Here is a 12,012-nt window from a genome sequence, read left to right as displayed (position 1 = left end):
TTAACAGAGATGTATAATGCGGATATAGAATTGTAGGTGTAAGGGACCTCTTACACTGCCCGACTTAGGCCGCGTAAACGAGCGCCGATCAACGAGACGGCTGGTTGATCGGCGCTCGTTTGCTCCTTTCACAAGGAGCTATGTATGGGGACGAGCGCTCATTACTATTTGGTTGTAAATACAGCCGCTAGAGTTGGTGCAGTCAACCATGTGGAAAAGCCATAACGGTGCTAGACTTGTACGGATATAGTCTTACCTGATGAGGATATCAAGTGGTCCTGGGAACATAGAATGACAATTTATAGTGTTCATATGTTTGCGCCACCATCTTCTAACAAGGGTCCATCATTTGACACTTATAGTGGGTGTCTCACCACAAAACCCCCCGTGCTTATGCCCTATTAGATTATATGGGTGTCAGAGGAGGGCCCTGCTCTGGTGGACCCAACGCATCCATGCACTACATGGATGGCCATTCATTTCAATAGTCATCATATAATGCTACATTTCCACAATACCAGCTTATCGCGGGAGGTAGAGAAGCCAAACCTGTGGTGGCGATCAGTTGATCGCCACGCTGGCTTCTTTATAACAAGGGGTTGTTTTCATTAGCTATCTTCTTATAAGTATCTGTCTCCCCTCCGCCCCCCTAGAAGGAGGAAGAATGAATGGTTCGTAGGCTACCATATTGGCGCTTTTAGAAATGATATCGTTTGGAGAGAAGGGACTATACATAAAATAATTCTAACCACGTTGGTCTGGGGTTCTCCACCTCCACTTTGATCTTTGCTGTTCCTCCCTGAGCCGGGGGAAAAATTACACAATTATCCAGGCTCCAGACTGTTTCCAGTAATGGTTTATTGATTCGCTTGTAAGGAGGCCGAGCAGTGATCCGCACGCCGATGCTTCAGATATATGTTTTCATTACACAAGCGTGTCCTAGCTATAATCACATTTCCTCTCGCCAGGAAAGCTTAAAGGACAAACAAATCTATCCAACCTGAGGAATCCGTTTTCTGGCGGTCAGGTTACCAGGTACCCTCCGTCCACAGGGAGGCAGGAGCCGGTGATCATGGCACTTTTATCACTGAGCAGGAAGAGAATGCTGTGAACCACATCATCCACCTCTGAAAAACAGCAGGTCACATGAGATAAGCTCCCCATACACGGGCCAGTGTGCCCCAATCCAACCAGCGTGCCCCTATTTATGTAATATAAATCTACATTATCTAACAGCTTCTACAGTACATTTTATGTTTCTTCATAGGGTCTCTATGACAAGGGCAGGACAATCCCTCTAGAACATTGTGTTGCATTGAGCAGATCATCTGATGGTCCATGTGGGTGCCCCCAAAAATTGTTTCAATCATTGCAAATATAATTTAATTTCCATACATGTATTTTCTCACTTGATAGCTGTCCAGGTAGGACAATCCCCTTTCTGGTGGCAGCAACCATGACGGGAGATCTGCTCATCAAGGTTCTGGCTGCCAATGTGCCTACTGAAGTCCATGGGCCGCCATATAATACAAGGTGGCGCCAATTCCTTCTCTAGGTGATACAGGGGGGAACCCCTCTAAGAAGTCAATATGTCGGGGTAGGTGGATCGTACTCCTCAAGGGGGTGTAAGAGAGCAGGCGCCGGCACAGTGCACCGCCCTCCGCTATAGTTGGTCACTAGATTCCATTAACAAGCCCCAAGGGTTTTGGGGAATTTACAGAATTTTTCATCATGTGATGAGAAACTACTCACCAGCAAAGCGACCTAACGGGATTCGATTCAGCATTGAAGCAGCTTTGTTTGCGTCGCTCCAGTTAGCACGTCCCATGTCAGTCATGACTACGGTGGGGTTCACACAATTTACACGGATCTGCGAAGAAATATTGTATAATAAAGAAGACGGTTGCACTGTAGGCCTTTTCTGCAGCGATACGTGAAGACTTTACTTTCCTAGAGTTGTTTGGGCAATTTAAGCTACTCAATGTCAGATACACCCTAACTGAGGATGTATCTAATGGCTGGACTATGCAGTTTATTATTGCAAGGGAAACACCTCTATTTTAAAGGGGGACTCTGCAGTTTACCGTTGTAATTCTTCATTAAATAAGAGTGCCTTATGTTCCAGAACATATACATTTTGCAAGTCCTGTGCTTGTTAGACAGAGGTAGAAGAAGTTCAGATGGCGGGAGGCGTCACTTATCATACAGAAGCTCTGGTGGCATGTAGTGATATGCACAGGTCACGTGTGGTCACGTTAATTTGGTGTTAAAAACACATATATTCACCTTTTTGGGCCCCAGTTCCAGAGCCATCACCTTAGTTAACATGTCAAGAGCTCCTTTAGTGGCACCTGTGGACAATATGAAGGAAGTTATTGCTTATTGCTTTATTCTGATTAAAAGTCTTAGACCAGATTCACACGAACGAGTGCAAATTCGGACGTGAAAAACGTCCGTTCTTCACGTCCGAGTTGCACCCGTGCGGGTCCCGTTTTCACGGATCCCCATAGACTTGAGTCTATGGAGGGATCCGTGAAAACGGAAGAAAATAGGACATGTTCTATTTTTCAATTGACCCTTCACACGGTCCATGTGAACGGCCCCATTGACATACATGCGTCCGTGTGACGGCCGTACATGTGACCAAGCCCTTAGACCGTGCTTTCTTCCACCCCAAATCACATAAAAGTGCACTAGGATGACGTCTATGACGAGCCCACTCAACACTGAAATCCGAAATACTGTTTTTTGTTTACCCACTTCTATAGTAAGCCTTCGTTAAAGGGGTTTTCCAATCTTCTATTTGTAGTGATAGGAAATAACATGGTGGGGTTCAGACCTCTGGTACCCCGCCAATCCCATAGACAAAGGAATCGGCCGGGCTGTGTAGCTGGTGACAAAGTGTTGCCGTGCAGGGAAAAACTATGAAAGGCTGCGGCTCGTTGGTTCTGAGGATCAATGGGGCAGCGGTCAGACCCCAGAAAGGGATATTATATCCTAGCGATATGCCATAACTTTATATGGTGGGAAAACCCCATTAATATTAAGGGGTATTTGTCACAGTAAATAAAGGACATTTACAAGATCCCCTAGTAGAAGTGAGCCACTAAATGCCCCCTTCCCACCTATGTAATTCTAATCGGGAGAAATCTAGTGTGTGCTATATATAAATAGGGTACGTCGCTGCCCACTGAACCCGCTCATCCAGTCATTAGCACGGAGAGAGCTCTGCAGTGCCCCTTAGTATGAGGGTCTTCCTGCTTAGAGCAGTTCAATGAGCCACAGAAATGACTGAACCATCTCAGAGCTTCTGATTGGTCGAGAGTGCTTAGCGAGTGGCGGTTAGATTTCAACACCTCACCGATCACTTCTAGGAAATAAGGCGGTAATTTAACGGGTGCAAAAGCATCGGATCACCTCTATTAGGTAATTATAAAGTAGACCTGCCACTCATCTGGCTATTAACCAGTGACATCACGCACACTCTGTCCACTATCTATTATAACTAGAATATCCACAAGTACGTCATCGTGACATGTCAGAAGTTTTGATTGGTGGGGGTCCGAGCACTGAGACCCCCACCGATCGCTAGAACAAAGCGGCAGAAGTGCTCAGGTGAGCGCTGAGCCTCTTAGTTTCGGATCGGCTTTTTTCGGAAAGTCGATGTAGCGGTGTACAGGCCCGTAGACTTTCTATTGAGTCCGTACACTGTTACATTGGCTTTCCGAGAAAAGATCAGAAACTAAGAGGCTCAGCGCTCACCCGAGCGCTTCTGCCGCTTCGCTCTAGCGATCGGTGGGGGTCTCAGTGCTCGGATCCTCACCGATCAAAACTTATGACATCACTAAGGCCTAATAGGTACACAGCACTGGCAGCGACCAGTGGGGGACAGGAGAATAATTTCAACAGTAAGTATAATTGGAGGGGGGGGGGGTAAAAACCCCTTTAATCCTAAACACGTAGAGCGCAGCGCTATACTTACAATAGACAGAGTGGTTCTGTAATGCGACTTGCGACGCTTGGCTGGACACGTTGACAATAGCACCGGGCACTCCGCGCTCAATCATTTGACGGGCAACAATCTGGTGGGAAAAATAAAAGGGGCATTTAGAACGGAGACATGAAAGATCTGCACTGTGCTATACTAGCGATGACTGACCTGCGACACCAAGATGGCAGCTCTCACATTCACATCAAAGCTCCTACAAAATAATAGTGTAGACATAAGATAAAACAATGCTGGTGTCATGCCAAGCGCCATCGTGACGACAGCCACTGGCACCAATAACAGGACCATACCGGAAGTGAACAGGAAATATTGTTTCTGTATATCCTGGATGTAAATTTACCTGTCAAACGCTTCCTGTGTGACTTCAAGAAAGGGCTGCAGCAAAGCAACACCCGCATTATTCACCAGAAGGTCCACAGGTGCAGTGTTACTCAGTGCAGCCTCTGTCGCTGACCAGTCCCCCAGGTCCACGCACACAGTCTCCACTCCTGGGCACTGGGGGGAAAACTTTTATATAGAGCGTATCTGATATGACATCATGTATGGAGCAGAGGGTCAACTACCACAATGCACCTGATTATCCTGCCGGGGGGGGGGGGGGCAGGAGATGCTGTTCTAATGTGATCCTCGTACTTTGTTTTTTTTTAGAATATAATTTTTTATTGTTGATTTAAATAACAAAATATTCCATACTACATAACAAAAAAAAACTAAGAGTGTTCCGAGTTAACGTTATAATAAACCAAAATATTATATCGTACAGACACTATCCCAAAAGTCAATGCTGGAAAATCAAGTCACCCCCTTAAAACCCTGGAAAGTATTGCGTGGGGAGGGGAGAGAGAGAAAACATTTTTTATAAAAAAAATTAAATAAATAAAAAATTCTAATAAAAAAAAAATAATACAGTATTCCTCAAACAACTACTAACACATAAAACCGGCCCTAAGCACCACGTGCTTTTCTGTTTACAAACATCCGAACGGAGTGTCTTAGAGATGACCGAACCGAACTTCACCGGGTTTTGACCGAACCCGGCAGGAGACAGTCACTATCCAGGGTGCTGAAAGAGTTAAACTGTTTCAGCACCCTAGACAGTGACTTCCAATCCCAATATACATGAACGTGTAAAAAAAAAAAAAGTTCTAACTTACCGATAACTCCCGGCTTCTTCCTCCAGTCTGACCTCCCGGGATGACAATTCAGTCCAAGTGACAGCTGCAGCCAATCACAAGCCAAGCACAGGCTGCAGCGGTCACATGGACTGCCACGTCATCCAGGGAGGTGGGGCCAGATGTCAAGAGAGGCGCGTCACCAAGGACGCGTCACCAAGGCAACGGCCGGGAAGTTCTCGGTAAGTACGAACCTCTTTTTTTTTTAAACAGGTTACTCGATATGGTGATCGGAATTCACTGTCGAGGGTGCTGAAAGAGTTACTGCCGATCAGTTAACTCTTTCAGCACCCTGGACAGTGATTGACGTCGACTAGCCTCATCTCTATGATGGCGGCTGCGCGAAAATCACGCAGCCGCGCATCATACACTGATGACACACGGAGCTTTCAAGTGCCTTTTGCGCACGCCAAACGCTGCGTTTTTTGGCGTGCGCAAAACGCACACGCTCGTGTAAATGAGGCCTAAGTGACAGACAGCGATCGAGCCGCTTATCAGTCACCACCTGCATCTATCAGCAGACTCCATATTTGTGAACCAATGTTGCTACATGAGGGTCATAGTCTATATACTTCTCTCTGGGACACATTGTACAAGTAGCCATATGAAAAACCTATTCTTTTCCTGCAAGCCTTTGGTTTGTGTCTTCTGGGAGAATGTATCTCAAAAGGGTTGTCCAAAAGTTTTAGGCCCTGTTCACACAGCGTAATCTTTGTAGCAGAACACGGAACAAGTGGATGTACAACAGGTCATCGCTGCAGGAAAATAAGCAAAGACCCTCAGAGACCACCAAAGCAATGGCGCTGAAGCAGCTGGAGATTTATCAGGTAAGTAACGTTCGTCTTTTATTTTCCATGATTTCCTGCAGCTACTTTAATTCATTCAACTCTGGGACAATCCTTTTAATGTTCCTAAAGCAAGTAACGCCCACTCGGATAAGGTGTCCCCCATGCTCTGATCATACGCAGTATAGTACCCTATAGAGACATGGCGTTCACACCCTGCCGCACACATGCCACAGGTTAAAGAGACTCTGTCACCACATTATAAGTGTCCTATCTCCTACATAAGCAGATCGGCGCTGTAATGTAGGTGACAGTAATGCTTTTTATTTAAAAAAACGATCTTTTTTCACAAAGTTAGGAGCGATTTAAGTTTATGCTAATGAGCTTTCTTAATGCCCAAGTGGGCGTACTTTTACTTTCGACCAAGTGGGCGTTGTACAGAGGAGTGCATGACGCTGACCAATCAGCATCATGCACTCCTCTCCATTCATTTACACTGCACTAGCGATATAGATATATCACTATGTGCAGCCTCATACACAAGCCCTAACATTACTAGTGTCCTGATAATGAATACACATGAAATCCAGCCTGGACGACATGTGTACTCAGAATCCTGACACTTCTGAATCTTTTTTTGTGAGATTCCGGCAAGTGAAACCAAATCTCGTTTAGCTCCGAGATCTCGCGAGATTTCGTATCCGTTGCTGGAATCTCACAAAAAAGATTCAGAAGTGTCAGGATTCTGAGTACACATGACGTCCAGGCTGGATTTCATGTGTATTCATTATCAGGACACTGCAGTAATGTTAGGGCTTGTGTATGAGGCTGCACATAGTGATATATCTATATCGCTAGTGCAGTGTAAATGAATGGAGAGGAGTGCATGATGCCGATTGGTCAGCGTCATGCACTCCTCTGTACAACGCCCACTTGGTCGAAAGTAAAAGTACACCCACTTGGGCATTAAGAAAGCTCATTAGCATAAACCAAAATCGCTCCTAACGTTGTGAAAAAAGATTGTTTTTTTAAATAAAAAGCATTACTGTCACCTACATTACAGCGCTAATCTCCTTATGTAGGAGATAGGGCACTTATAATGTGGTGACAGAGTCTCTTTAAGGACCTAGGACTGCGGCTGTCAGGACTGTTGTGGTTTCACAACAGGTGAAGGGCCGCAGGTTTCAGGCCACAGACCTATGATCTAGAGGAGGACAAAAGGGCGAGATCAGACGCATGAACAGACAGCTTCTAAGGTTAAAGATCACTTAACTATGTCTAATAATACAGTGTTTCGGAGGATGGACTGCCGCTTATCAGATTCAGAGACGTCCTGCAATACCTACACTGTACAAAATACACTGTGAAAGATGCTAGCACAAGGATGTGACCCCTCTCTCTACTAGGTCTAGAGGACAGTACAAGCCTGTACTTACCCCAGTACCCGCACTAGAGTGCCCGGCCAGAGAATCGCAAGATCTCTGGCCGGGGACTCCGGTCTTGGGAAAGCCCTTGACGTCAATGTCCATATATGGACAGTGGCATCAGGGTCTCCCTCTGACCCCCCTGTAGATAGCACCAACCCCCCCCCCCTGTAGATAGCACCCCCTGCCTGTAGATAGCACCCCCTGCCTGTAGATAGCGCCACTGTAGCTCCCCAGGGAGCGGAATCCCCAGCAGCCAAAGCCTGCTCTGGCCGGGGATTCCGCTCCTGGAGAAGCCCCCGACGTCACTGTCCATATATGTACAATGACGTCTGCTGTTACTCCTGAAGCGGAATCCCTGGCCAGAATGCTGCCAACGCTCTGGCAGGGGATTCCGCTCTTAGAGGAAGCCCCTGATGTCAGTGTCCATATATGGACAGAGATGTCAGGTGCTCCGTCTATGAGCGGAATTCCCGGCTAGAGGGATTCCGCTCCTACAGGGAGTTACCGTGGCACTACAGGGGGGGGGGTTGCTATATACAAGGGGGTGCTATCTACAGGGGGTTGGCGCTATCTACATGGGCACTATATGGGAAGCGTGGCACTATCTACAGGGGGACACTGGCGCTATCTACATGGGCACTGTGGCACTACGTGGGCTCTGGCACTTTGTATGTGGGCACTGTGACACTATCTACATGGGCACCGTGGTGTTTTCAGAGGGTTGGGACAAAAAAAAAACCTGCCAAATTAAATCCATCCTTTTTTTTTTTAACGGCCAGTTGATCAGTTTTTAATGGCCAGTTTTTTTCCGCTGTCGTGTAGATGTAGCCTTATTATCTCATAGGCCTTCTAGAGGGCGATATAATAGTATAATTACCTCTCAAACCCTCCAGGGGGTAGTAGAATACTGAAATAACCATCTAAAGGGCGGTATAATAGTGTAATTATCTGAGGTGCCCTCTAGGGAGCAGTATAACAGCGGGATTACCACTAGAGGGCAGTAGAACAGTGTAATTACCTCCCGGGCCAGGCTGTCCAGGTCTTCAGAGCTCCGGCTCAGCGCAATCACTTCTGCTCCGGCTGCCCGAAGCGCCTTCACCGTGTCCCGCCCGATCCCTGCGGGGAGAAGCCTCGGTTATTCATTACAGTGCCAGCAATGTCTTCCCCCTCCGGCCCTGCACTCACCCTTCCCTGCCCCGGTGACCAGGGCTCGGTGTCCTGTGAAGCGGATCTCCATCACGGCGGGGATTGTGGCAGAGCTGCGGGCACTGGGAGGATCCGCGGATGTAGCGGAAAATGTCAACTCTGCAGAAAGTGAAGCGGCCACGAGAGTGAGCAGGAGGCGGCGAGCAGTACAGGGAGGACAGCCGGCCCTGCCTCCCCTGCACTCACTGCTCCCATTATACAGGGTGTGCGCTTCATTAACTGCTCAAGCTCTGGTGTAAAGCTGCATTTGGCCTTATTCACACTGTCGTTTTGGTACGGTGTTTTTATGCTGTTTTTGAAGCCACAAACAGGAGTAAATAAAGGGAGGGGAAATATAAAAAAAAATTATTCTGCTTCCCTCAGGCCCAGTTCGCAATAAGTTGTTGATGTTGAAACCATATCGTCGTAAGCAGCGCCAAAAAAACTTCTGAGATGTCTCCCCATTGATTTAAATGGGAGACAGAGGCGTTTTTTTCCCGTGAAAAAAAACCCCCACTTTTTAGGGGAAAAAAGAAAGCATATCCCTTCTTTCTGCAGTCTGCGCCTGTGACTTCCCGTTGAAATCAATGGGAGGCTGGAAAAACCTGCGGCACTCGTTTCCGAGCGTTTAATGGCTGCGGGCAAAAAAAACAAATCCGTGGCACAAAAATTGCAGGCTGGTCAAAATCTGCCTCAAAATTGCTGAAGGAATTCTGAGGCAGATTTTTTTTCTGCCTGTAAAAAAAACTCAGTGTGAACAGCGCCTAAGGGTATGTTTGTTTACATGAGTTGTTTTTTGACCACGTGGTTATACCACGAATTGACACGCAGATGTGGTTTTCGGTCATGTGCTTTTTTCAACATGAAAAATGCACAGGACGAACACTACACTACAAAACCGCATGCAATTTTTGACCGCACGGTCAAAAACGACTCACGTAGGCATACCCTTAGGCCTTATTTACACAAACATGTTTAACGGCCGTGATACGCGCCTGACTATGTCGATTTTGACGCAGAAACCGCGGCGGAATCGGCACCAAAAAAACGCCCCAAATCTACCTCCATTGATATTAATGGGTAGGTGGAGGCATCCCCCCCCCCCCCCACCCGGTATTTTTTATTCACTCGGGGGGGTGCATACTGCGATGTCTTGGAGCTTTTTCCGCCTCTTGACATTTAAAGGCCTCATTTGCATATCAGGCACCAAAACTAACGGCACCGATATCTCAGCAACGGCGGGGGCTGTACCGGGTGACTGGTTCTCTTTAAACTTTTCCAAGTGAAGGCGTAGCAGAAAGACTATCGATGGTCCAAATACAGGATGATCTGTAGGCACCTGCTGAGCCCTGACCTTAGTGCACCCAATTGGCCAGAAGGTTGATCCGCGACCTATAGACTCTTTAGACGTGGGAAGTCCTTGAATCGAGGCTGGAGGCATCACATGAGCCTCCTCAACCCTTCTGAATGGTGGTCAAGACATGCCGTGGGCGCCCCCTTTTCACATAATTTACTTAATTTTGGTCTCCTGGCACTTCAGAGGCCATAAACGTGGAGTACTATCCCGGGAAAGACATTGATAAGGAACGGACAGAGTACATGGACTATTTCTAGCAATATCCTCAGGTGTCTTGAGAACGCACTGTCAAACAACAACTCAAAAACAGGTTGTCTGGGGTGCGGAGATCCACTATTCATACAAGAATTCATGGTCAATGAAGCGCTTCGTGAAGCTCGCCTTGAGGTATAGTCCTCTTGCACTGATGAGGGTTGTGATCATCTATGGTGATAGGTTTGACATATTCATGTTTTTCTTTGCAGCGTAGAAAGCTCATCCCATGGTCCGCGCTGTAAATACCATTACGCTGCATTATGGCGCTTACTTCAGTTGTCCCTGGGATAGTCCCGTTTACATATGTAGTTGGCCCGATTATGACCAAATGACAGAGGGGCTTGTCACCATGACTACGGGTACGTAGAATCTGGCAATTCAAAATCCCTGAAGGAATTTTGCTGCAGATTTTTTTGCCTACAAAAAATTTGTAACTCCTAGTTTATATCACGAAGTGATAATTAGAGATAAATTCGAAATTCTGACTCCGCGCCTACTTTGTTACTCCGTATACCAGGTTGTTAAGGGAAATTCACCCGGTAAACGGATCCTGTTACGTCTCCATGTGAAATACATATACCAGACTAGCTATCTGTGTATACGGGCTCCTTCCCCAGCGTCCACGCTCCCGATGTCTTCACGAAGACGTCACTGTTCGTGCTTTGGCAATATCCGCCTCCACTGTTGACGTCGTAACTGTAGGCAACGGCTCAAGTTTTGTATCAAGAATCACCGGTGCCACTTATACGCACCACGACTCGTCATTGTCCCAGAAACTGAAAGTGCCGTGCGTGCTCCTGATCCAACCACATTGAATGCTGGAGAGTGAGGGCGCCGGTTGTGTAAAGCTCTGACAGCATTACCTATTGGTTACATTCTCCACTGCTGCAATGTAAGGCTTCGTTCACATCTGCGTCGGAACGGAGCCCTGACTGACACAAACTGTCGACTACGGAATTCATCAGGTCAAAACGACGGAACCCTTGCACAACAGAGACAATCTCAAACCATTGGCATCGGGTCCGTCACCATTGAAATCAATGATGATGGAAACGGAAACCTACGGTTTCAGTTTCTGTTAGTCAGTGCTCCGTTCCGATGGAAAGCTACGACGGAACGGAGCCCTGGCGCAGATGTGAACGAAGCCTAAGGCTATGAGCAGTCCGAAGCCTAAGGCTATGAGCAGTCCGAAGCCTAAGGCTATGAGCAGTCCGAAGCCTAAGGCTATGAGCAGTCCGAAGCCTAAGGCTATGAGCAGTCCGAAGCCTAAGGCTTTGAGCAGATGTGGCTTTGTACAGCCATTGCATCCCAAGTTGCAACTCAAGTAGCCATCCCTGACCTTACGAGTCTAGCTAGCTACCACTTTAGAAACCACCAATGAGTTTACGCTTTACAAAATACCCAATTTTTTAAGCCTATCATTACGGGAAAATAAAACGTGGGATCTCAATGGAACATCATTGTTCACATAAACATGGTGGAAAGAAAAAGTGGGGGGGGGGGCAGAGCAGAGGTGTCTTATGAAGCTCCCAGCCTTCCCATCATCATGTGCCAATTATGGTACTGGTGACCTATGTGGTAGAGGGGCCCAGGTGCGACTATAATCTCTGCACCCCCTATAGCTAAACCGTACCAGTCTGTAGCAACATAATAGTCTCCTTTATTATAGACGAGTGGTGGACAGAATTTAAAAAAAATAAATCTGTAATTTTCAGTGAATGCTCACACCAGATATAGAGGTCAGGGCATAAAATGAGGAGGCCTGGAAATATCAAAATAATCTAATGTGCACCCTCAAGCAAAGGTAGTAAGGGCTCTTAGA

At 46.9% G+C, this 12,012-nt stretch overlaps 1 protein-coding gene across 1 annotated transcript; it reads right to left on the bottom strand.

Annotated features, from left to right (window-relative positions):
* Positions 1-840: 840 nt before the first annotated feature.
* On the bottom strand, positions 841-8,797 carry DCXR (dicarbonyl and L-xylulose reductase). The gene is made up of 8 exons (XM_075846468.1): positions 8,579-8,797; positions 8,412-8,509; positions 4,350-4,504; positions 4,160-4,202; positions 3,983-4,082; positions 2,287-2,351; positions 1,753-1,870; positions 841-1,127 (listed from the first exon to the last, which is right to left on the bottom strand). Exons 1-8 carry the CDS (start codon positions 8,628-8,630, stop codon positions 1,024-1,026), a joined length of 735 nt encoding a protein of 244 aa, XP_075702583.1. The 5' UTR covers positions 8,631-8,797; the 3' UTR covers positions 841-1,023.
* Positions 8,798-12,012: the final 3,215 nt, after the last annotated feature.

Source organism: Rhinoderma darwinii, chromosome 13, assembly GCF_050947455.1.
Source record: "Rhinoderma darwinii isolate aRhiDar2 chromosome 13, aRhiDar2.hap1, whole genome shotgun sequence".
In the NCBI taxonomy this organism is placed as follows: Eukaryota; Metazoa; Chordata; class Amphibia; order Anura; family Rhinodermatidae; genus Rhinoderma; species Rhinoderma darwinii.
Note: the sequence above shows the minus strand (reverse complement) of the source record. Positions and strands in the feature narration are given on the sequence as shown.

Excerpts from the sequence above, each read along its gene's own strand:
- DCXR (XM_075846468.1), bottom strand. The coding sequence starts at position 8,630 with ATGGAGATCCGCTTCACAGGACACCGAGCCCTGGTCACCGGGGCAGGG. Across the intron at positions 4,505-8,411 it reads TGGACAGCCTGGCCCGGGAG|TGCCCAGGAGTGGAGACTGT; the intron begins GTAATTACACTG and ends TTTTCCCCCCAG. Across the intron at positions 4,083-4,159 it reads CTGCCATCTTGGTGTCGCAG|ATTGTTGCCCGTCAAATGAT; the intron begins GTCAGTCATCGC and ends TTTTCCCACCAG.